Source organism: Ursus arctos, unplaced genomic scaffold (assembly GCF_023065955.2).
Source record: "Ursus arctos isolate Adak ecotype North America unplaced genomic scaffold, UrsArc2.0 scaffold_1, whole genome shotgun sequence".
NCBI classification, from domain to species: Eukaryota; Metazoa; Chordata; class Mammalia; order Carnivora; family Ursidae; genus Ursus; species Ursus arctos.
The window spans coordinates 42,994,966-43,021,772 of record NW_026622763.1 but is presented as its reverse complement, the minus strand read 5'-3'; the positions used below and the strand labels follow the sequence as shown (position 1 = coordinate 43,021,772).

At 38.3% G+C, this 26,807-nt stretch overlaps 1 protein-coding gene and 1 long non-coding RNA gene across 2 annotated transcripts in view; one reads left to right on the top strand and one right to left on the bottom strand.

The window, feature by feature from the left end:
- The window catches only part of IFIH1 (interferon induced with helicase C domain 1), a 54,372-nt gene extending 46,903 nt beyond the window's left edge, over window positions 1-7,469 (top strand). The window contains exons 13-16 of the mRNA XM_026492675.4: window positions 1,177-1,338; window positions 4,580-4,770; window positions 5,287-5,380; window positions 5,479-7,469. Coding sequence (XP_026348460.1) covers window positions 1,177-1,338; window positions 4,580-4,770; window positions 5,287-5,380; window positions 5,479-5,658 — 627 coding nt within the window. The 3' untranslated portion in view covers window positions 5,659-7,469. The remainder of the gene's footprint in view (window positions 1-1,176; window positions 1,339-4,579; window positions 4,771-5,286; window positions 5,381-5,478) is intronic.
- On the bottom strand, window positions 504-26,807 carry LOC130544746 (uncharacterized). The gene is made up of 4 exons (XR_008961291.1): window positions 26,494-26,807; window positions 14,107-14,164; window positions 11,340-11,517; window positions 504-895 (listed from the first exon to the last, which is right to left on the bottom strand). It is a non-coding gene; the product is annotated as an uncharacterized LOC130544746 (long non-coding RNA).

Sequence of the window (26,807 nt, the reverse complement as noted above, 5' to 3'; positions counted from 1 at the left end):
CAACAGCTAACTGTTGTATTTCTAAACAACTCTTCTTTGGTGGTTATTTCTGTGTCCCAAGGCTCTAGAAACAGGACACTGGCCCATCCTTAAGAGGAGAAAGAGGCCTCCTTAATCTAGGATATCTGTGAGTTCCCAGCTGGACCGGGAGTTTGAAGTGCAGTGTCCCTAAAGTGTCTGACAAAGTAATATGCCCACACCTTAGGGAGCTGTACTATTTCTGCATTTTCCTCCCTATTCTTGCAATTTTTCTGTGTGTTTGGAATTTTTCATAATAATATGTTGGGGGAGGCAGAGTTATACCTGCAAAACAAAGGCCAAATGTCCTAATTTCTATTTAATTTCACTTTATCTCTTACTTACACTATCTTCATGATATAATTGTTACCTTTCATTGAGTATGTATGGGAGTCATGCTTGTTAATATAAATAATATTCTTCCTATAACATTAACTAAAATCTCTTTTTTAAATACATTAAACTGTATCCTTGTGTGGAAGACTAAGATAACCAGATAACCACCAAATTAGGAAATAATTATATTTCAAGAGTTAGTTTGTTAGCAGTTTATTACACCGAATGCATTTTTATACAGATAATATTAGAGTTGATAGTTAGGTTCCTGAGCCAGGCCACAACATTTTCTGTTACTCAGAATGTACCTACATATCAATTTCTAAAGGGGACGATAGAAATTTACCACCTTGCGAGCATGTTTTCAAGGGGAAATATGCTCAAAATCCAAAGTAGATACCAGGAGCTGAACTGCATTCTCAACAGCCCTGGTGTCAAGGTCAGAGATGCCCCTTCTTTCCATCCATCCCTCCTACCAGGCCAAGGAGTGCCTTCCCAGTCCAAGTCAATGATGCTGGTTCCCACGGTTGCGAGAAGGTTCCTGGGAACGAAAAGGGTGGACAGGATGGTCTTGTGTAATTGAGGGTCTTGAGGGTTGGGGTGCTGACCTAACTATCATTGCTCTAGAACGTTGTTCATTAAAGTGCATTTTGAATTTCAAATAACCGACTTTCAAAAAATGGATAATAGCTGACTTTACCGAGAATAGAGAAATTACTTGAAAGCTGGCACACGGAGCAATGAATACCACTCCAGGCCAAAAATGAGAGCGTTCACAGAAAGGCATAACCCTTCATTTACTTGATTTCTTTATGTTCTCAGGCCCGTGGTCGAGCCAGAGCTGATGAGAGCACCTACGTCCTGGTTGCCCACAGTAACTCAGGAGTTATTGAACGCGAGATAGTTAATGATTTCCGAGAGAAAATGATGTATAAAGCTATAGACCATGTTCAGAATATGAACCCAGAGGAGTATGCTCGTAAGGTATTATTTTTGGCCCTCTCTGAACTTATTTTCCACTTTAAAGTAGCTGCATGTGGTTGCCGTTGATAGCTTTGTGGCTGTCTCAAGACAGAAATTGTGCTGAATTTTAAGTTCCAGTTGGGATGAGCTGTGCTTAGTCCAGATTCATATACAAAGAATCAAGATCTATGATGGGCAGAAATTGTCAGGCTGCCGTTCCAGTGAAACCAACTGTAAACTTTGATGATATAAATTTAGTTTGCCCTTGATCAGAAAGACTAGTACATCTCACCCATTCAGAGCAACCTGGTAATTTTGGTTTGGTTCAATCTGTTTGTATGGGCACAAGTTTTTCGTTCCAGAAATATTTATGAAGTGCCTACTGTGTGCCAGACAATGTTCTAGAAAGAGACAACGTGGTAGAAAATAAAGCAGATAGACCCCTGCTGCATGAGGCTTATATTCTCGAGCATACATAATGAGATTTGAGGAGGAGAAACAAGAAACAAAAATGAAGCAAGAAATGCATCACATAAGGATAAATATTACAGAATTAGAATAAGACAGTATGAAACAAGTCATTAGATGAATACTCTATAGATTGGGTATTTGGGGAAGTCTCTTAAAAGGAGCGACATCGAGGCTAGATCTGAACGATAAGAAAATACATAATATGTCATCCGGCTGCATCTCAATTTACTAGTGTAGAGTCATTTGAGCTGCAAGAGGAATGCAGTGAGGGAAGAATGCATTTCTACAATATTTCAGGAAATCCCCCATACCACTGAATTAAAGACTGTAACTACTATAATAGCAAACAATCCATTTAGAAGAAAATTCACACCCTTGCATATGGGTGTGAATGTTAGTTTCTTAACATTGGAATTGGCTCTACCCTAAATAGAGTTTCACGAAAGGGATGCTTTTAAATTGGTGTGCATTGCTATAACCAACTCCAAGGTTTCCTGGCCAGGTTTCTACACAAACTTATATTTTAAAACCCCTTTAGATGTAAGGCAAACCAAACAGTTGGTAATGTCAGATCAAACATCTGTGGCCAAATAATGTCACTGGAAAGTTAATCAAGTGGACATTTTCAAAGATTGATATTTCAAGACCAGGTGTTTTGGGTAAATTCTAGGACATTCCCAGAGTTTATGAGTCAAAATTTTCCAGAATATGTCTACGGTAAGATATAGTCTCTTTGGGGGCCCCAGAATCAACTACCTTTTTAGTTTTCCTTTGGCTAAGAGACCTGCCCTCCCAAAGCTACTCCAGGCTGACAAACTCAGAGCAGGGATGGCAATGATGCAGGGGCACATTCCACTACTATTCTGTTTGGCTCCCTCGCCAGACATGTCTACGGCAGGCATCACTACTAGGTCCCAGCACTACCTTCTTCTGAGTTAAGAATCCTTCTCAACACAATTTTCAGGCAGCCGTTAATAAATGGTGAGCACTGACACAGAAGGTGAGGTCTGTTTTCCATGTGATATACAGAATTTGTACCTAATTGAAAGCCTCTAAATCAAACTTCTAGAAATAATGTGAAGATCTGAAGCATTTTCCCTAGCAATGACTCAACAACTTTTCCCACATCGTTACATTTTATTTAGACTTCGACTGCCGCTGTGCCTCCTATATATTTCTTATGCTTTGTTTTATTTTTTTACCCCTCTAATTGTTTCATATTCTTTACTATTTTGGAACTAATCCTTTATTTCCTGATGTCCTGGTTACATACCCACACGCTAACCTTAGATTTATTTTTATCTTTCCTCTCAAACCTATAGGCATTCCTTGATTGCCCGCCATGTATGTGGTCCTATGCCAAATCATCTTTTATCAGCTCACAGAATTATAAATATCTTGCAAGAACAACCTAATTAAACTTTTGGGAAATGTAATACTTCAATTTTTTACGTTGTTATCATTTACAGGACATTAGTCTTTGTACTTGTCCGATTAAATTATCATATCGCCTGTGGGTTGCTTACAAGGTTTAGTTCTCTTTTTTGTACTAAATATGGCTATCTTGAATCAAAGCCCAAAACAGAGGTGAGAGCCAGAGATGGATCATTCAGCTTTGTTCATCAGCACTGATAGTTTACTTTTACTAAAAGTTCCCCTCAGCCTTCAGGAAAACAATGGCTTCTTCCACAATTTAATATAAATTTGCCATCTGAGGGAGGTAAATTACTTAAGAACCAGGTTTTCCTGCTGTGAATTTGTATAGGTGTGAGAACTAGCCAGTGCCTATCTCAAGTTTTGTGTCTCTACGTAGTTTCTGTTATGAAATAAATTGTGCCACTAACCATAGGGCCTGGAATACAGGGGTTTAAGGACTTATTCTCTCATTAAAGAAAAATGTGGACAATCTAGACCCATATGATAGCTCCATGACATCATAAAGAAGCCAAGACTCCTCTCTGTCTCTCTTCTTGCCCTTTTAGTATTTGGTTTCCACTATCTAGGTCAAAGATAGTTTTTCGTATTTCAACTGTCACATGCTCATTTTAGGCAGGAAGAAGGAAGAAGATGGAAAAGTCAAAAAGTGCAAATGGCAGCTAGCTGATACTTAAGGAGCCTTTCTGGAAATCCTATTCAATATCTTATGTCTCATTGACCACTGGCTTAGAAATGTAGTCATTTAGCTAGCATATTTCCACCCAGGATGCAATTATAGTTCTGTTCCCAGGAAGAACGGACACTGGGTAGGAAACCAGTGGTTCCTGCCACAAATGTGTAAAGAGGAGATTGACTAAGATAGCGAAGGGTCTAGAAATTATAATGTGTGAGAAAAGCTTAAAGAAACTGGGGGGCTTATCACAGGTAAGAGAAGACTATTGGTAATGTAATAGCAGTGCTTGTTCTTCAAAGAGATTCCATGTAAAAGAAGGTTTAGACTTATTTTATGACACAGAATTAAAACTAATGGTGAGGGAGAGAGTTTAGAGGGCAATTTTTTTTTTTTTTTGTGGAATATTGCTAAGGACTTTCTCACAATAGAACTTGTCTAAAATGGAATAGGTTGTTTTCGGAACACCTGAGCGTTCCACATTTCCTTGATCACAGACAGGGAAGGATTATATGCAAAGTTGTTTGGGGGGATCACCTCATTATTTTTATTTCTAGACTATGACCAAGTGTATATTTTTATAACTATCTAAGATCCCTGAATTCCAGGAGAACTACTTCAGTCAAACTGTGAAAAAAAAAAAAAAAAAAAAAGAGAAACTTTTTTTTTTTTCCATCAATGCAGATTTTGGAATTACAGATGCAAAGTATAATGGAAAAGAAAATGAAAATCAAGAGAAGTATTGCAAAGCACTACAAGGAAAACCCATCACTAATAAATTTCCTCTGCAAAAACTGCAGTGTGCTAGCCTGCTCTGGAGAAGATATCCATGTCATTGAGAAGATGCACCACGTCAACATGACGCCAGTATTCAAGTACGTCCAGGAAGACTCAATTTTAAGTTTCTTTATAAGAGGTGAAGTAGGTTGTGCTGTGAATGTTCTTCCAAAATAGTACAAATGAGACTCATTATTTTTCAGAACTTCCCCTCTTTTAGTCCCCACATTATATCCCCATTTCAAATGTCATTTTTTTCAAATATTGCACGGGGGCAGGGAGGGGAGAAGTGTAAGACCCAAAGCCATTTTGATCCAAGTCACATTAGTTTGGTGTATATTTATATGTGTTCTCAGAATTTTGGACAACTTAAGTCTCATTAAAATAATCAACAGACTTAGAAGAAGCCACCAAAGGCAACATGACCCTTGAGAGGTGTGTGTGGAAAGAGGGCATCTGCCTGATGATCTACAGGGGCAAGAGGAGGGAAGGGATAAGATGTGGGATACGCATGCCTGCAGATAGGCTTCCGGTCCAACAGCATGTGCCCATAGGCTGCATACTTGTCCATTGCAAATTCTCAGAGATTTTTTTTTATTTCTTGATAATTTTAGGGAACTCTACATTGTGAGAGAAAACAAAGCACTACGAAAGAAATTTGCAGACTATCAAACAAATGGCGAGATTATCTGCAAAAAATGTGGCCAAGTGAGTAAATTGCTGTGGGCTTATTTTTACTTTGGCCAAAAGGAATTCTTAATTGAATGTGCATTTAATTTTTCCTCTCACTCTCTTTTGTTTTTCAGGCTTGGGGGACGATGATGGTGCACAAAGGCTTAGATTTGCCTTGTCTCAAAATAAAGAATTTTGTAGTGGTTTTCAAAAATAATACGCCAAAGAAACAATACAAAAAGTGGGTAGAATTACCTATCACATTTCCCGATCTTGACTATTCACAATATTGTTTGTGTAGTGATGAGGATTGACATTTGATTTGAGAACCTTTAAAAATACTTTCAACTTAATATTTAATATGACACTGATTAATATTTTTACTATACTCCAGAACTGATGTGAGAATTAATAAAATCATTGCTTTACTCTGTGTTGAGCTGCATAGTGGAAGATAATGTAATATGCTTTCAAGTATCTATCTCATTGGTGGGCAGGGGTGAAGAATACCCAGCAGTAATACTCACTAGGGTGGAGCATTATAATATGTGGAAAGAATGCTAGAGTATAAATGAGGGTCCAAGGTATCGCTTTCAGTCCTGTCACTGATCTTCAAAATAAAATTAACCAAATCAGTTCATCTTTCTGAACCAGTGTCCTTTTTGGTGAAATGGTTATAGTATGATGTACTTTTCCTTTTATTAGTTTTCTATTGCTACACAACAAATTACCACAAACTTAGTGGCTTAAAACAACAGCCCTTGATTATTGCATGTTCTGTAGGTCGGAGGCCCAGACAGGGTCCTCTGCACAGGGCCGCAGAAGGCTGAAATCAAGTTGTGGAGCAGGTGATGTTTTCATCTGGATGCACTGGGCAAAGAGCCACTTCCAAGCTCTCTCAGGCTGTTGGCTGTCATTTCCTTGCAGCTGAAGATGAGGATTCCTGTTTTCATGCTAGCTTTCCACTGGGGATCACTCTGAGCAGCTAGGGCTGCCCTCACCACGTGGCCTGCTCACAGGGCCTTTTATAGCACAGCTACTTGCTTCTTCAAAGCCAGCAGGACAATCTCTCTTTTGTGTGCTAAGCTAAAATCTTAACTGTAATCACAGGAGTGACTATCTCATTATATTTATAGGTCCTACCCACACTCAAAGTGGGGGGATTTTGAGGGCATATACACCAGCAGGCAGAAATCTTGGAGGCCATGTTAGAATTCTGCCTCTCACACCACTTGTCCAGCTTTTGTGAGTAAGTGGTGATATATGTGTACCTATGAAACCACTTTGAAAAATATGAAGCACCTTAAAAGGTGAGGTATTATGAAGCAGCAGCAGCAGGTAACTTAAGGCTTATTTTTCAGCTTTCCCTCCATGAACGTAACACTATGCTCAAGGAAGATTACCATGTCAGTGGAGATGTCTAGGGCTCACCCAGGGTTTAGCAGGGAGCAGATGCTGGATGTTACTAGAGAATAAAGAGAAAATGTCTACCTCCACTTGTCCCTAACACTAGGTAGAAGAGTAACCTCTCTGTGACTGTGGTATTTTCAGTGTTTCCGAACTAAGTATGATCATTTGGAGATGGACACAGGGCCCAGCCTTCAGAACACTCTCCCAGTAGACAAGTAGCCTCTTTTCGCACGAAGACCCACATGATTGACTCAGAGCCACAACTGACCATTTTAACCCACACTTATGTGGATGGTCTGTTGCATGGAAAGTGTTACCTCCTACGACGACGGAGAAACAAAATGTTGGAGGGAGTGAAAAGAAAATTCTTCTGTGGTTTTGATGGATTCATTAAATTCAGTCTAACATTAGCTTTTGTTGATAAGAACCAAGCAAAGATGAATATCAACCAATCAGAGCTCTTGGGAATGCAAGAGGACAAAAGAAGATTGTGGTTTTCTTAAAATACTTTTAAAAACTCCAGCTGACTCCATTTAAAGTATTGCTGTCTTCTAGAACATTTTGGAAACTATGCAGGAAACCAAATGCATAAAATAGCTAAATGTACTACTGTAACATATGTAGACTGTTTTTGAGGTGTCAACAAATATCAGGTTTTTTCATCTGTGTTTTCCAGTAATTTTTTTCAATAAAAAAGTGTTATTTCTACCTCAAAGTTTTAAAATACGTGTTTTAAATAGTATAAAACTTAACATGTGATGATACCTGAAAACTCAAACTATGGTGCATGTGATAATTGCAGCATTTTGATTGAGCGTTACTGAACAGTTTAATCCTTCCAATATTCAGGGATGATTTACGGAATATGCTCATGACATACAGACACCAGCTTGGAGTTGGAAGGTCTAATTTTAGTTCCCACAAAACCTTCAGTTGGTTGGGGCACTTTGGGCAGCCTCATCTCACACAGGTCCTGTGTTTCCTCTCCCGGAAAATGAGCAACTGGATTAAGTGGTGTCAAAGGTCCCTTACAACTCTAGCATTGCCCTCGTCTATGCTTCTGGCTCCCTGACTGCTTTCATTTGAAGACCTTGTCTAATGACTTGTGGTAATATCAGCTGTGGGCTAAATACCTGGCAAGCACGTGACACATTCAAAGGTACCTCATGTCTGCTAAAGGGCATTGCAGGGGTCTCAACAGGACAGGTACGTGGGCTGAAGTCATGTGTCTCAAGGCAGGTTTGAAAAGCCTGGAAGAGTCAGGAAATTTTAGAACAAGCATTTCCAAGTCAGTAGATCATTGGCCAACCTTGTAGGTAGGAGATTGTAAAGGTTTTATACCATAAGTTTGAGATCATTTCAGGTCTTATGAAATTAAAATACAATAATTTACAGTTTAAACAGACATCTTGCCTGTGAAGCATTGACGCAGCACCTACATGAGTAAAAAGTGGTTTTCCAGAGGACCACGAGTGCATGTCCCAAAAGCAGATGTTGAAAGCATAAAACACTGTAAGAGAGGTGAATATTTTTCTCTCTGCAAATTAATATATCAGAGTGTTAGGCCTTAGGGAAAAGAAGGCTTCTGGTGGTGTTTTCAATTTAGTTGAACATAAAGCCAAAGAGGATTGGAAGTTTCCCATCATTGTTGCTTTTCAGATGTGAGAAATTCGAACATACTTATGTGCAGATGGGAAAGAACAATAAAGAGTGAGAAAGTAGTAGCAATGTTCAACCCCAGAGTAAAGTGCTTATTTTGGTATTTGTTTTGTATATTATATGGTATTTCTGATTATTGACATTTTCTGCCAAATGATATCACCACTGTCTTTTCTGGGCACCCTGATCCTTTCTCAACAGTGTGTCTTTGCACATGGTTGGAAGCCCTTCTTTGCCATCTCTCCAGCAGACATCTTTTATGTTCCTCAAAGATGGAACCCACGTGGCACTTCCCAGCATCTAGCACAGTTCGTGTTTTCAAAACTAGAACAGAGAGAACATGCAGGAGAAGTAAGGTTTACTCACCCTGAGCATAACAAAGTGCTTGTTTCCAAAACCTGATAAAAGATTACATTAGTCATAGCAATAAAGAAAAAGACAAGAAAATTATTTTATTTCCTTCAAAGAGTTATAAAGTTCATTTAAAATCGCTATAAGCTATGTCAGTCTCCTCCAGTTTGTGAATTTCTCCTTCATCTGTCATACCAGATATACAATTTTACATCTGGTTTTTATGGGGAAAGCCTGGACTGAGACGTAATTGGGTTTGGAACCTCGGGCAAGTCACTTAATCGCTCCGAGACTATGGGAATTAAAACCAGCCTTGAGGGACTGCCATGAGAATTTGGATATTGCATGGAACATACCTGGCATTTGACACTTAGTGGGATTTTAGTGGGATTTAAAGTTTAGAACCTGGTAGCAAGAGTGGCCAGAAAAGCAGCAGCAGTTGTAACAGAACAGCTGTAAGCAGAGCATAAAAATAGTCAACTTTAGACCTAGGTTTGATAATAAGTAGGATACATACAGCCCCCACATCCAACATTTAGCCTAGAGAGCTTATCCCAAGAAGTAAGTGATGGCTGCAATGAATCATGATTGCTATGAATATGCTATTCTGTGTCCCTAGAAGGAAGACTTAATGTCCAGATCCATAGGCAGAGCAGAAAAATGGGTATTAATGTAAATAAAAAGATCAACACTTATTTGTTAAGTGGTTGTAGGCCTTTACAAGGTCTATTATGTAGATATAATTTTAATTAGATTCTGTCTTTACCTTCAAGAAATGTTGTTGTACTGACCTGGTCAGCAATTGCATGAAAAAGAGTGAGAGAGAGAGAGAGATTGGGCTGTAGCATGTCAATGGTAATTTTTGATCAATACAAATGGTGATTTTATTTGTTTCTAAATACTTAAACTTTTTACTTTTTACTCAGATCATAGGATACAAAATAGGAAATTCAGATGGAAAGCATTGCAGATATTTTTTTTGTTTTTTTAAGATATTTTCCACACAGAGTATTACCAAGTTCCTCTTTACATGAAATTAATCATCCCGTAAGCATCTCATTTGAAGATGAAATTGGCTGTGAGCTCTATTAGTTCATAATTTTTAAATCCAAATTAAAGGCCAGATCCTAAGTGGGGCCATGGGAAGAGAAACAGACTTTATAGGAAGTAATGTTTAACCATGCAGTTGTTAGACTTCATTTGGGCCACTATTTAAGTTGAATATATTTGATGAAGTATATTATTTTTTTATGTACTAATTTCATAAATGGACATGATGTTGACACTTACAAAAGAAATTTAGGTGTTTAATTCAGTTGTGTAGATAAAATAATACTGAACCAAGGATGAGCATTTTTTCAGCTTAAATATTTCCTTCAACCCCTGTCTTCTGCTGTCTCTTACCAATATGCTTGTATTTTATTGTAAACACATAGGGCGAGTGAACTGTTGGATGGTTAGTTCTTTAATTTTGAATCCTTAACAGGCCATAAAGTGATCATAATTCATCAAGCTGAAAAGATCTGTATAGCACTATAATGACCAAAACAACTGATACGGTGCTATGTTATCTGGGACAGGGGTGCCCACCTGAGATTAGTATCAATTCAATACCACACCAATGTTTCCACTGCTGAATTTACTTTTTTTTCTTAGCATTTTACCCAGGATTATAATTTCATGACTGTACTTTGCACAATTTATGCTAATAATTATGATAACCTGTTCAGCTCAAAATTGCAACTTTCAAGGGATTTGCCTCATTTGACAAGCATATCCCAGATCTTTCTCTAAGAATGATGTTTCTTGTGTTTCATTAGACTATATGGTTTTTTCTATTGAAAGCTACTAACCTCTTGGAGAAAGATCAGTTAAGGCCCTAAATTTTTTAATGGACAACTTAGTTCAGTGTTTTATTTTTATCACTCATTAATTTTGGGATAAAATGCAAAATTCAAATAACTGCAAGAAACAAACCAAAACATGTCATTCCATGTAATATGCTGTGCTCTGTGAAGGAGAAGAAAAAGAAGATAAAATGAAGGTAAAAAGGGAATAAATAGAAGCCAGGGGCGCCTGGGTGGCTCAGTTGTTAAGCGTCTGCCTTTGGCTCAGGTCATGATCCCAGGGTCCTGGTATCGAGCCCCCGCATCTGGCTCCCTGCTCAGCGGGAAGCCTGTTTCTCCCTCTTCCACTCCCCCTGCTGGGATTCCCTCTCTTGCTGTGTCTCTCTCTGTCCAATAAATAAATAGAATCTTAAAAAAAAAAAAAAAGAAGCCAAATGGAATAGAAGCAAAGAGATTAAAAAAATAGTAACACTATAACTCATAGACCAAGAAATAAAAACAAAGAAGGAAAAACAAATTTAACTGAGGGATATTCATACATCTAATAAATGACCAATTATTTCTTTTCTATTCATAAATATTTTTAAGTCCTACTATTTATAATATACTGTGTTTTAGGCACTAATAAGTAAAATAAGGCTCTTGCCCACAAGATTTTTTACCTAATAGTGAGAATCTTTTACTCAATAATGAGTAAAATAAGGATCTTGCTTTTAGGATTCACTTACAGAGATTAGCCATGTTCATAAATACCAGGATGGGAGACTGAGAAGGGAAGGAGAGAATTACTTCCAAAAGGGACGGAAGATGGAGGTTGCCTTGGATTGTGGCATGTCCAGGAGATTTTTCAAAGTCCTTTTTAGAGTTTTCCCATTTTGGGGTGGGGGAGTTGAGGATAGATAATACCTAGAGATAAGAAAAAAGATAACACCTGGTAAATCCATAAAAGAAAATTTTACCATCAAATATAGTTAGAAAAGGAAAAGTCATCTTAATTCTGTTTAGAATAAAATATTTTTTTGTTCAAAGTATATAATAAGTTTGAAATATCTTACAGATAAACATGCCATTTGATTAAAAATATTACTAAGCTTTATTTACCCAAATCACGATAAAACAGTTACACTAGTCTCAGTAAGGTTCAGCTCCATTATAAGGGTTTGAGATGGAAATACACTGGTGAAAACGGTTGCCAGCTTCTGATGTAACTAACAGTCAAAAGAAGAGGTCAAAACTTCTCTAGATGGAGCCAGAGGTGGGAGAGAATGTGAGATGCCTGTGCTCTGGCCACATCCATCCTGGTCAAAAGATGTCTTGAGACTCAATCTTATTTTTCCATCACTCTCCTAGACAAAGGCCTCAGCATCTGGCCCAGCAGTCATCCTCTGGCCCAGGTAAGGACACTACCTCATAACCATCTGAGGAAAAGAATGTTTAGACAGCCATTGTTTGGTCTGGGACAGATGGAAGGATGGATAGTTGGTACCATGTCCATCTTTGTTCACAACATCCAGTGACTAAGGTCCTTTTTAAAAAGATTTAAAATCTGTTTTACAATGTTATAATATAACATATTTTAATTAAAAATATGTTTTACAATTTGACTACACTAGGTGATTAGGCCAAGGAAGGCATCTACCAAGCAGGCGTGGCAGACAGTCTTCAACAAAGAGTGAGTTTTGGGAGGTGAGCAAATGGATGCAATAAGCATAGATGATCTCTAAATGGGTATTGTGAAAAAGAGACAGAAAAAGATGAGCAGAAAATTTTGAAAGGGAGACTAAAGTTTTAAGCCTGTTTACAGGCTGAGGAACAAGAGCCAAGAAACAGGGAGAGAGTCAAGACTCAAAGGGAGAGAGGAGGGCATAACATGAAATCAAGAGGAAAGGAAAGGATGAAGATTGGATAGAAGGATAGATGCTTCTGCTGCTGTTGAAGCAGGAAAAATAAATATGAATAAAAGATACAGTGGAAAGGCACGAAAGTAGGAGGCTGGTGAGGTTTTTTTATTGACATCAACCACTGGACTACCTGCCAAGTTGGGCTTTAGATTTGAGGATGGACATGGGGACTTAAGGAAAGCAGTCAGGATTTTTAACATGCTTTGATGAATGGAAAATGACTAATTAGAAACTAAGTAAGAGGATTACCATGCAGTATCAGGACTGGCTGATTAAGAAACAATAAATATAGCACCAATGATTTAGTAAATACTTATGTGCGGGATATAAGACTAAGTTTTGTTGTATTTATTCTTTGATATGTTAAAGAAAAAAATCAGAATGTTTAAAAGTCTGATGGACTTGAAAAACTTTAAAATGTTAGGGTTCCCCAAATAAAGCTGGTCCTGTTTATGACATCTCTCAGCACAGAGTTGCATTTGGAAGAAGCCCAATATCAACATCTCTTCAAAACTCCTCAAAATTATCTTTCTGAAACAATCCCGTATTCTTTTTTTAATATCCCCTACTCTTCCACTCAACATGATTTTACTTGCTCATTTCTTTTCCTCTCTTTGTTCATTTATCCTAGGCTTTATGGCTGTCTGAACCACAAATGGTGTTTTCCACCTTAGAAGTATACATTGGAAAGTGGGGAATTTTTTGGAAAGTGGGAAATTTTTTTGTGAATGTATTTATTTGTTATCAATTTATTACATGTCATCTCCAAATTCAACTTTTTTATCTGGTCCCTACACATGCATCTGGGCCCTTTGAGTATTTTTGCTTCGCCAGCTGGCGTTGATATTAAACTGTGCCTGTAGAGGGTGCTGGAGAAACAATGCAGAAAGAAAGGGTTTTGCTTCCTAGTTCTGGTGCGCATGCGTGGCGAACTTGCGCAAGTGTGTGTGGCTTCTCCAGCAACCAGTTCCTGTGGGACACGTGGCTTTCTCCAGCACCAGGGGTTTGCACGGCAGCCAGCAGTACTCAGTGGCCAGCTGCTGCATCTCCTCAATTACGTGTACAGTGTCTCCACAAACACTCCCATAAACAGCTTTCCCTGGGACTTGGAGGCACATTTCCAGCAAGCTCCAGAAGACAGACTTCCAGCAAGTTCCAGTGGCACCCTGGCAAATTCTTTGCTTTCAATAACCTATGGCTGCTGTCTCCAATAATGTCTGTATCTCAGCCTTGGGTTGTCTATCTCAGGCACAAGGGAAGTGGCTGCTTCAGATCTCTGTTATTTCTGTATTCCTGGTGTTTTTAAAGATTTTATTTATTTATTTGATAGAGAGAAAGGGCTTGCAACCACAAGCATGGGGAGTGGCAGGCAGAAGGAGAGGGAGAAGCAGGCTCCCCGCTGAGCAAGGAGCCCGATGCAGGACTCAATCCCAGGACCCCAAGATCATGACCTGAGCCAAAAACAGATGCTTAACCAACTAAAACCACCCAGGGGCCCCTATTTCTGTATTCTTTAGAGTTCTTTTTACTTATTAGTTAATCTTCTGTTACTCCAATCCCATTATAGTTAATAATTATTCATATTAAATTTTACCTGTTCAAATTACTCTGTGGTTTCTCCCACCAGACTGGACTCAGTCATGCAGTCATATCTAAAGAAATATGAGAGTTAGTTCGCAAGAAGTTATAATTTTCAAATATCAAGCTACTCTTATGTATAAACATTGTATTTCACACAGGAAATGACTCAAATGCATCTGACCGATTCTCTAACCAAATAACTTAGAAACAAGACAGAATATATTTCGTAACTAGATTCTTTCATTTCCTAAATCCAAACAATCAGTTTTATAATGCCAATAGCTGAACCACAAATTCCTATCTTATATAAAAGACCATGTAATGGATTGTTGAGAGGATTAAATGAGAAAATGCCTTTATAATAGATTTTTTTAATGACTCAACACTCTCAGAATACCTCTCAGAGCAAGAGAACGATCTTTGTTTTAGAAGTCCCCTAATGTGTGTGCTTATTTTTGAAAATGAGACTTCCTTATAGCTCCATTGGCAAATGAATCAAAGAAATAGCTAAACTGTTTTTTGCATAAAACAGGATCAGTTAGAAGGAACTAGAGAGGGAGGGAGAGAATGTTAAAGCAAGAGGGAATCCCAGGAGCAAGGCAGAAGGCTACAGCCCAAGTAGAAATTACCACTGGAAATTCCACCATCATTGTCCCAAAGCACCAGTAAATCTGCTACTTCCACACTTCAGTTGAAGTATCTGGCATCAGGGCAGTCTGGCAGGGCAACATGGAAACGATGAAGGGAAAGCACACACAAGGAAAAGTGGCTACAGAGAATTCCAGATAACAAATGTTGACCACATTTTACAGTGACTGACACGAAGAAAACTTTCAGTAGATATTAATTTCTTTTCCTGATTTGAAGTATAAGATGTAAACTCTGACCTTGGGAAATTGACCAGTTGGTTGAGAGTTCAATGATTATAGGCACAAAATAATCAGAAAGAAATATGAGCATACAATAATCATATGGTATACAAATTATAGGTATTATAGAATTCAGAAAAGTCAGGGATAAATGGAGAAAGCTTCTGAATTAGAGCAAGTAAGGAATTTGAAGAATGCCTTATATATATTAGATGTTCATATTTCATAATAATTTTGAAGGGAGGAAGAGTAGGAAGTGTACTTTAAGTGAAGGAATAAGGAAGAAGAAAAATGAACATGTTTCGGATATCTATTGGAGTACTAAACTGAATCTGGGCTTGACTGGGTAACCAATATGAAGTCATTCTAGTTTTTTGAGCAGTAGAGTAACGTATTGGAGAAAAGATGATCTACAAAGGGTTAGCAAGTTAAATCATATTGAAGAGAGAAAAACTGGGAGGAAGTTGGAGCCATTGAGTCTGAGATGATGAACATCTGGACTTAGTTATTGGCAGTGAGAGTGGAAGGAATGAGTGATTCTGGATGATGTTGAAATAAAATCACGAGCTGAAGAAATTATGGCTGGTATGGAATTGATGGCAATAAACAGAATAAATATAAAAGTACAGCACAGTTGGTGATAGAAACAAATTGCAAGTAATTTCTTTAAGTTACGTTCTTTTTCTTTCATTATGACTCATGCTTCTGCTCGGCTGTCATCCAATGCCTCATGCGGGTCGTAGTCCCGGCATACGGAAGAACTAGTCCACTGCACCCAAGAACTGACTCCCGGGGCTCCAGCTGTTTTCTAATCCACCCACACTGATCACTGAACTGTGGTGGATATAATTCCCTCGTCCTGAGGAAAGGGTTTAAAATGAGTCAGAATCTCCCAATTTGTGAGTAAAGCAAGCATTTCACTTCCCAGAGGCTCTGGTTCTCAGGAAGGATGGCCACTTCCTCCTTCCATTCTCAGTCTACCAACGGGGCAAACTGGTTATAGACCCAGGTGCTATCTTGGTCTCTCAAGAACCAAATTAGGTGCTTTGGGGTTGCCATTGTAGAAAGGCCAGGGAAGGGAGTTTCTGAGAATGCGGAGGTTTCTGCACTCCTCATTCTGTGGTCCTTTCCAATGATGCTCTGTCTTAGGCTGTGGCCTGAGATAATGACCTCTTTGTCAGACTTTAAGATTAGTTGAGACCAGCTCTGTGCAATGAAAGTATAGGTAAAACACATAACTAATTTAAAGTTCGCCAATAGTTACATTAAAAAGTTAAAAGAAACAGGTGAGATTAATTTTAATAATATATCTTGACTCAATATAGCTAAAATATTACATTGACATGTTACCGATATGAAAATTGTTAATAAGATATTTCATATCTTTTTCCTATCAGGCCTCCAAAATTTGGTGTGTATTTTATACTTTTAACACATCTCAATTTGGACTTGCCACATTTTTAAGTGTTCAATAGACACATGCAGTTAGTAGCCACTGTAGTGAATAGAGCAATTCTAAATTATTTTTTAAGATAGATATAGAGAAAATGCTGTTTAAACATGAAGTTCCAATTTCTTCTTGCAAGTTACTACCTAACTTCGAATACTCTTTTTTTTTCTTAATTCTCTTCTTATCTCTGCAGTCATGCATATATTTATATCTGATAAAAACAATTACTTTTGAAAAATACATAATAAACACCATGGTTCTCTGCGCAGATCTTCTCTTCGGGGCCAGGGCACTCATCCCCCTCGGCCTGGGAATATGGCTGCTGAAAGCTCATCACTGCCTCCTTCCCTGGGTATTACCCTAAGCTATGGAGAGCTGTCTTCCCTAGGATTATGTCCTCTTGGCGGTGGCCTGAAGCCAAATCACAGACGGATGAGGAGACACAAGCCTGTCCCCCTTTACTCCATTTGGGACAACTCTGAAGGGCCATCCCAACTCCTGAGGCCCCTGTAGGGTAGACTGGGCTTCCTTTGCAATAGTTCCACAGGTCAGTGTCCTCCCCCCGCCCCATTCTGCCTTCTTCCCATCCCCATAGGTGCTATCTCCTGAGAGCAACCTCTCTCTACTCCCAACCCCACCCACAAACTACGTCTTGCTTGCATCTCTCCACCTCAGAACCTGTTTCCATTAAGAGACAATATAAAGTAGGCTCTCTTCAGCAAAAACAAAATTATAGGCAGTGTTTAAAGGGAGAAGAGGGAAAAGCGGGAGTCAGGCTTTGGTTCATTTCTGTGTATTATGACTCTACTTCTCCACAAGTGAACAAGGCCAGAGCTCTCTCTGACCCTCCCTTTCTTTCATGTCGGTTCACTCTCACTATCTTTCTTTTCCTATATCACATCTCACCCAGAGGCCAAAGTGACAACTGAGTAAAAGGTATCATCAAAAATGGGATTAATCCTCATTGGGTTGAAGCACAAAAAGGGGAAAATCAATCCTGTTGAAGAGATAAATCTAGATTCCCCCGCGTCTTAAAACTTGAACTTGTCTGCCACGTTAAGGTCTTTGACTCTCAAATATCTAAGATTATTCTCCTGGGGAATGTTGGCTTTTCCAATTTCTGCTTTAGCCTTCTTTGATGACTTCATACTTCTGTTTTTCACACACACATACATGCATATTCATCCAGGTTAATGACAATTCATTCTGCACAGCATGACTGATGGTTCTGTTCCAGACCTTACAAAGTCATAATGCATTGAGTATTGTTATAGGTAAGACCATTAGAACCCAAGAAAGTGGAAGAACGAAGCCACCCTTCCCATTATTTCCTCTACATCGTAAGTCCCATAAATAAAGTGAAGTAGTCAGTTCTTAGATGTGAATTGAGAGTTAAGAGGCATTGATTCTCCATCTCTCATTTGGTCTCCTACTGAAGTTTTTTGTGACTGGTTTAATATCTGAAGTATTCTACTATTTAATTGTTACAGAGACTGTAGCAATATAATGATTAGAGTGCTTTGGGGGTTCCAGAAAAACTTTTCTAGCCTATACGTTCAAGTTAAAAGATTGGATAGAATCTGATATAAGGTAGGCAATGTTTCTTTTCTTCAAAAATCTTGCTGTCTCTTTGGTCTTGATAAAATTCAGAGGGGTGGTAGAAAAGAATTGTAGAGCAGATGGGTATTTTCCTAAAGTATCCCAGAAAATATGTTTTTTCTTGAGTATTTTTATTGTGTGTATAACTAAGATATACTTATGTTAGAAGTACTGAAGCCATGGAAGTTTCTGTGCTTCTGTGAAATATTAGTTTTGACACAATGGTGATACTCAATACACAGCACCGAGAGGTCAGTGACCAGGGGTTTTTCAAAGGAGGGACCTCACATTTAGTGAAGGACAAATTGTGGGAATTACAGTGATAAGGAGATTCTGGCATAAGTCATATTTCAGGCCTTGAAAATATATTTGAGAGTATGTAGTAATACACATCAGCTATTTCTCTTAGTTGATTAAAAGCAAAACTAGAGCAAGCCCACTTGCAGTCAAGCATGGCCCCTCCTGCATTCAACAAAGGGCTTTTCTTCCTCCTTCCAATAGGAGATGGAAGTTTATATGGACGAAGGGAATGTTGTTCCTTTTTCCTGTGATAGTGGGAATGAAGTTACTAAAGAACAAAAGAGCATACCTCAGTATCACAGAAAAAGTTTCTTTAGCCTTCGGTATCATCAAGAGAGACATCGTGGGTTTGAGCTCATGCCTCACTGTAGCCAGTTTTTGTGGCATCATGTTGTGGTACAATAAATTAATGCCTGAGTAGCTTGTGTGGTTCCACGGAATCCACCCCCTTCTGCTCTTCCTTTCTCTTGCCCACTGCTTCCTTCATCTTTCTTTAGAGCTCCCTCCTCTGTGATGGTTCCTCAGTGCGAACCTGGATGAGGAGACATCTGATGGTCCAGACAGCCCCGCAGGCTTTTCAGAGCCCACGGGCACCCACAGGACTCCTTGCCTACATCAGCTGGGCTTCGCCATTCAAATCTTGTTACGCCAAGCCATTCACCAAGAGCATGGCAAATCCCTTGTCAGAAAAGAGGCCCACAATTCTGGCATGCGTGTGTGTGTGTGTGTGTGTGTGTGTGTGTGTGTGTGTTTTAAACTACAAGTTACTGGAAAAATTATCAGAGTGGAACACAACATTGATTAAATTACGTGTTCTTTGAAATTTCTCTAATTAGAATGTCAAAAAGAAGTAGACATGGAATAGTACTTATTTCCACTTTACTAATCCATAAAACAGATACTTCTCCTAAAGAGCTGGTAATCTTTCCTCAGTTCTCGGGAGAAAATGACTGAATTGCTGCAGTAAAGTGTCCTATTACTAATTCTCCGTGTTATAATGAACAAAACTGAAAGGCACACTTAAGCAGTAGCACAAGGATTAAATGACTATAGTTAGATAACAATGGTTAATATCTGATTGTTTAACAATAATGAGCTTGACCCTTTACTGGTCACACCTGGAGGTGTTCTCCTTGAGCATTATCTAGCTTGGACCCCCTGTGAGCAGCAGGTGAGCTTCATATCATCTGTATCACTCGTTCATTCATTCATTCATTCATTCATTCAGACAGCAATATTATTAAGCACCTATTTTATCCAAAGCATTGCTCCTATATCCTTAACATAAATTAGTGAGACAAACTAAAATGGAGCCATATATGTGTGAAAGAGGAATAAACAGTAGAAAAAATACATGCATATGTCCAGATTATAGGATATTGGGAAGTAGTAAAATCTATGGGAAAAAAGACAGGTAAACTAACAAAACAAAACTGGAGATTGAGGGGGGTCAATTTTAAATGAGTGATTCACCCTCATTGAGACGATAACAGTTGAATGAGAACCTCAGTCCGTGTTGGTAATGTCTTGCTTATTTTCTCATCCATAAATCATGGCTATCATTATCTTTCCTGATACCATCTACTAGATACATAAAAAAAAATTATGGGTAGGTTGAAGACTATATAGATGTCACGTCAAGGCCAGTGATTTTTTTGTGATAACATAGGATTTATCTCTTGAAAACCTGAGAGACCTGGTCTTACTCATGATAGCAGTTGGTAGGTTCCTGAATGATGTGACATGAGATGTGCTACCGAAAGTTCTGTCTCGTCTTCCAGTTCCTTTACTGTTTTAAAATCTGCTTCTTGGGGTGCCTGGGTGCTCAGTGGGTTAAGTCTCCTACTCTCGATTTCAGCTCAGGTCATGATCTCATGATGGAATGGCATACCAGGTGTGGGGTATACTGGGAGTGCAGTGGTCTGCTTCAGGAGGAAGGAGTATTTTATCACTAAAATTGTTTAAAATTACTGGACACAGTGGTAATAAAAAAGCAGACTGATTTTGGTGGCTTTTATTAAATATTAAATATGTTGCAGATAATATTCTCCTTTTCTTTTCTGCTTCCAAGAAAGACTGCTCACCACACCCCACCTGGGAACCCAATGCTCTGAAGCACGTATTTCCAGAATTTCTATTATGTCTATACCTACATAAACTTTTCCTGCCTCTTCTTCACAAAAATGGGATTATACTATATATACTAAACAAGAGATTATGAATGCTTTCCGTGTCAATAAATGTAGACCTACATCATTCATTTTGATATGTTCCATATGGTTTTGTCTAATTCTGTCTGGATGGGCTTTTAGATAGTTTTCAGTTTCTTGATATTGTAAACTGAATTTCAACAATAGTCTTGTATTGGCAACTCTGTACACATATCTAATGTCCTCCTTAAGGTTCATTACCAGAGGTAGAATGACCACCCCGAAGGGAATGCATATTTTTGATATTTACTCCTCAACTGCACTCCAGAATGCTTATAGTACTTTCCTCTACTATCAGCTGATCATGAGAGGGCCTGCTGCCATTTTTAAATCCTTGCCAATCCAATAAATGGAAGATATCTCATTTTTGTATTTTACGTTGCATTTCTTTGTTGTCTAGCAACATTTAACAGTACCGTACAAATTTCTTTTTTTTTTAAGATTTCATTTATTTTTTTACTTAGATGAGAGAGAGAGAGAGAGAGAGAGAGGGAGAGGAGAAGCGAAGGGAGAGGGGCAAGCAGACTTCCACACTGAACGTGGAGCCTGACTGGGGTTCAATCCCAGGACCCCAAAATCATGACCTGAGCCAAAATCAAGAAGGAGTCTTAACCAACCGAGCCACCCAGTTTATACCCTATTTTATAAATTTCTATTAATATTTGTTTTACATTTTTATAATTTGTAGATGTGCCTTGGTAAACTTTATTTTTGCCCTTTACCCATTTATTCTATTGTGCCATGGAACAAATGTTCCAAAAAGTGGGGGAAAGATACTGAGCACGGATGTTCACTACTATATCAGACTGCCTAGTAGAGAAGACCTGCTAATATCCATCATATGAATTTGCCGATGTATTTTTTAAACTTCAGAAATTATATGAAAAATCATATGGCTCTATATTTCTACTACTGTAAATGTTCCCCTCCTACAATGTGTCCTCAATACTATTTGGAGGTGACTAGGCAAAACCTGTATGTGTACTACAATTCTTATTCTGGTCATCCGAGATGAAATCTCTCAACTGCTTGCTTTGCGAGATGAGGGCGGAAGTTTCCCTGCCCCTCCCTCTGTGTTTCTTCATCCTCCTCCACTTTCCAACTTCTATTCTATGTAAATCCAATTCTATTCATATGCACATAATAAATAATTTTGATTGATAATTTCTGACTACAAAAAAACTTTCGTGATTTGTCCATAGTGAATTATAAAAATTTAAAACCAATAAACACTCAAATTATAGTGAATATGTAGGTATTGCTTTTGAGCTAAGTAGTTTGGTCAGATTATGTTTCATCCTCTGTGGGTCCAATAGTAGTTTTTATGTTGATCAGTAGAGAATGTTCTTAAGATTCCGCTTTTACATTCCATCAACCGCCTCCATCTGTTATGTGACTATTGGGACTCTTGTTTATAAGTGGCATGAAAAACAACTCCAACTTAGAAAAAAATAGTTACTCAAAAGAATAGATCTGACTTAAGAAATGGCAAGAGACAGGCGCTCACACTGTTAGCGTCTGGTTTCCAAAGACCAGATTCTCCATTTCTTGGTTCAGCTTTGTTCTCTTCTGAACGGTGACTGTAGTACTTCACTCCCTCACTTTGCCGAAATACACTTCTTCCTAAGAAAGGATATTTGGGGTGTAAGCTTTCTGAGTTTCCACTCCTCTGAAATTGTATTTATTTGATCCTCATGTTAGACTGGTTTCTTGCCTAGGTAGATTCTAGCTTGACGAACATTTTCTCTCAGAACTCTGAGAACAGTGCTCTGTCATTTTGAAGCATCTGGTTGGGAGATATTAAGTTTGTTGTCGGCCTAATTCTTGCTTCTTTTGTAGAGGACTTGTTCTCCTCTCCGGAAGAATTCAGAATTTTCTCTTTGAAATTAATATTCTAGAATTTCACATTTACGTCTAGGTATGAGTCTTTTCTCATGTTTTGTGCTGGGCATTTTGTGGGCCCTAAAGACATGTGTTCTTCTTCAGCACTGGGAAATTCTCTTGTATTTATTCTGTATAACCCCTCTGTCTCTGCTTTCTTTGACCTTCTTCCTCAAACTCCTACTAATTGGATATTGAACTGGCTGGGTTTATATTCTATGTCTCTTATCTCCTCCATCATATTATTCATCTTGTATTTCTGTCCTGAGAGATTTCCTCAATTTTGTTTTCAAAAACATATAATGAATGATTTTTTTTCTAACGTGGCAATCATATTTTTATTATGTGAGAGTTTGAATGTTACTTTTTCATAAACTGGCATCCAGGTGAATCTCACTGAGGATGCTAATTCAAGCTTTTTAAATTTTTTGTTTTTCATTTCAGCTTTATTGAGGTATAATTGACAAGTAAAATTGTGAGAATATTAAAGTGTACATTGTGGTAATTTGATATATGTGTACATTGTGGAAGGATTCCTCCCATCTAATTAATTACTACACCCATCACCTCACACACTTATCTTTTGTGTGTGTGGGGACATCGAAGTTCTATTCTGAGCAAATTTCAATTATACGGCAGAGTGTGGTCATGTACAGTCACTACGATTTACAGAGATCCTCAGACGTAGTTTAGCTTAGAGCTGAAAGTTTGTGTTCTGTATCAAACTCTCCCTGTTTCCCCCAGCAACCATTTTTCTACTCTGTTTCTAGGAGTTGGACTTTTTTTCCCTCTTTTTTTTTTCCTTTTAGTTTCCACATATAAGTGATAACATGTAGTATTTGTCTTTCTCTGTCTAGCTTATCTCACTTAGCATAATGCCCTCCAGGTCCACGTTTTTGCAAATGCAAGATTCCTTCTTTCTTATTGTTGAATAATATTCCACTGTACGGATATGCCACAATTCCTTAACCATTAGTCCATGGATGAACACTTAGGTGGTTTCCGTATCTTGGCTATTGTGAATAATGCTGCAATGAACATGGGGGTGCGGGTATCTCTTTGGTATCCTGTGTTCATTTCCCTTGGGTTCATAGCCAGAAGTGCAACTGCTGAATTCAAGTTTTTTTAAAGATTGTCTTCTGTTCTCAGAATTATCTCCATGGTCACTTTTTCTATTTTCCTTGACTTTTTTTCTCTATTTATTCTTCTTAGTGTCTTAACTTTTTCTTTCGTTTTAGGGTTTTGATTCTTCCTTTTCTTTTTTTAAAGATCTTATTCTTGTCTACTGCTTCTTGTTTTTTGGAGCAGATGTAAGAGTGAGGTAAGAATGGAGAGACCTTACTAGGCAAGCAGGGCTTGTTGGCCGATAGGTTTTGTTTAAGGAAAAGAGGTTGGGAAGCCAATAAGCTGGAGGACTGGATTTATTCTGTTGCACTGACTCCCAGCTAGCCCCTCTAGGAGCCTCCAGTAAGAGTTTCATATAGCTTAAAATGAAATCTCCTAATTTTTTTTTTGCCTGGAATAAAAGCTCAACTGCAGAATTGTTCTGCATCCAGAGGCGAAGAGTCTATGAATGGATGTCCAAACAGTTAGCACCCTTCCTTGCAACCCCCTTTCTCTCTCCTATCCTCGGTGGTAAATGCCATATCGGTTCTAGAACTCTTCCACAGAAGTTCCTTTCTAGGTGTGTCCCAGGCAGTCACTATCTCTTTTCTGCTTCATCCGCTGATGACACTCTCCATTCCCTCCATTGTTGCACGCCTTATCCTTTCCTGCCTTTATAATCAGCCCAATGGAGGTTCCGAAGGCAAAGAAATTGATTTATATGTTCAGTCTACCATCTTGAATTGGAAATTTCTTCAACTCTTTTATAAAATGTTTAGACTGTGACTCAGGGTATTTCTCCCTCTCCCCAAGTATCATAATTTGAGGTGAATTAAGTGACCTCCCAAATGACACCAGAGACTCTCACTGCATCTCTAGTTACTTTCACTCCTTCCATCCACCTCCGCCACCTACCCCTGTATCTTGTGCAGGATACAGGCCCTTGTCAGCACCTTGGACTCGAATCTTAAATTGAAACATGCTGCTTTCTGGTAACAACTTTTTTTAATTCCCACTCTATCATTCAGTTACTACTACGACACCTGCTTTTGGCCTCGTCAATATATGCAGCTTGTTAGCCCATTTAATTTCTTTCCTCTGTTCCACCTCCTGCTAGATCCAGCCTCAATTACACCTCACATCACTGAACCTATAATTTACTCTCCTGTCAGAATCTTAAACATGAACCAATCAAATTCTCTAATAGAGTAAGACCTTCTGGGTTCATGTCCTATCTCTACCACCCACATGGCATGAGTCAGAAGCTGTGTGGCTTTGAAGAAGTTGCTTAAATTTTCTGTGCATCCATGTCCTCATCTTGAAAATGAGGATAATGATAGTACTAATGTTCTGAGGATGAGATGAGACAGTTATATATTAAATGCTTAGAAACGAGTCAGGCTCAATAAAAGTATTCAATAAACGTTAGTCAGTAGAAATAATATTCTCTAATTATATTAAATGAAATACCAGTGAAAAACCAGTGAAATATAATGTTATATTAACATACATAAAATACTTACACATTCAATTTATACCATTTAATCAGTCTTTCTTGATTAAGCATTTCCGAGGGATGTAATATTTACATTTTTAAGCTACTCAAGGCACCCAAAAAAATGGGTTTTTTCTCTAATGTTTTTTTTTTCTAATCCAACTTTGATTGTTAACTCTCTGCACATCCAAGGAGAACTTGCCCTAATTATTATGTTTAGATCCACTGACATCTAATTATAACATCTATTAAGGCAGTAGGTACCAATTACAAACTCGGAGGCATGTTGCCTCATATTCTCCCTTACATAACAATTGTGGTTTTAGGAAATAGACCAGATTCAAAAAGTGATTTAAACCTGTCAATTCTCATCGATACTGTTATGCCACTTCTTTTAGGTCTATAGTTATGTAATAGCTATTATGAGCTTTGAAGATCTCAGGAATCCTTTAGCTTCGACCTCAAAATCTCTTTGATGATGGGATTCTGCTGAATTCCTTAATTCAAACAAGTCCCTGGAGGAAGACCTTTTAATCCCAGGCAGTGTATAATTATTGCTCTGATTACCAGACCCCCATTGTAACAGAACTCTAACCAAATTAATATTTTGGACACTATTCCTGTCGAGTGAGACTGTGGCCTTTTAAGACATGTATAACAACGTTCTCTGAAGATGTGAGGATTGTGCATATTTTCATGGTAATGATTCTATCATCATACCCTTAAAATATCTCTGAATAGAAAATCAGTGAGATGTCAATTAAATTAAAAATACTTATTACTATTGAATCAGCTTCAGGAGGTATTACAGAGAAACAATGTAATATGCTAACATTGGGTCCTATTGGAATCTTGGGCAAGTTATCTAATTTTTTCTGGGTTCCATTTCCTAATCGGTAAAATGGGTTTTGGTTATGAGTTAAATGAAATAATGTATTAAAGCTCTTTGAATATATCACTGAACTGGAAATATTTATTGAATCTGAGGAATCAGATGGGCACTCATGGCCTTCTTAAGAGCAAATTCTTATTTTATAAAAATCAAGGCTTATGTTGGCTCCACTTCTGCCCTCACACCCCTTACCCATCACTTGTCCTTAAATAATCTTAGTCTTAGATTTTGGTTCATAGATGTATCTCTCTTTCTGTATTCCTCTGCCCCCAAATAAAAGGACAGCATCCCTATCTATCCCTTCAGCATGGTCTTACCCCATTCACTCTCTACAAGTATATCACTGGATGTGTTTTCTAGGAAAACATCTAAATCAAACTCACTTTTGGCAGACACACAGTGGCTATTGCTAAATAGTTCTAGAAATCTGTCTTAGTAAGCTAAAGATTTATGTTATAGTTAACTTTCCCAGTGGGCTTACCAGAATGTAGTCATATTCTAAAATAAGCCTTAGGAGGCCCATCTTTGGGGAGAGTTTGGTTGAGCCTCTGTTATCTTAATTCTTGCTCTTAGTTTTTTATAGGCCAAAGTCATACTTACCATATTTGTTGCCGTTGATAAGATCCAGAGTCACTTTCTGAAAAGAGTCCCGGTCCTGACCAAAACTAGACCTACTCTATGTCTTACAAACATGGTATTGTGGACTTCGTGACTCTCCTCCTGGGTCCGTGCTGAAGTCAGCAGCCAATCACGAGTCTCTTTCCTACTAAGGATGAACCCAGCCTGAGGCTCATTCTCAGCCCGAGCTCCAGAAAGGGAAAAGAAACAAATATGTAAGAACTTTCCTGTCCTGCCTGTACTAGAAAGTCAGCTCCCCGAGGACACAGGCTGAGGCTTATTCATAGGTATTTTCC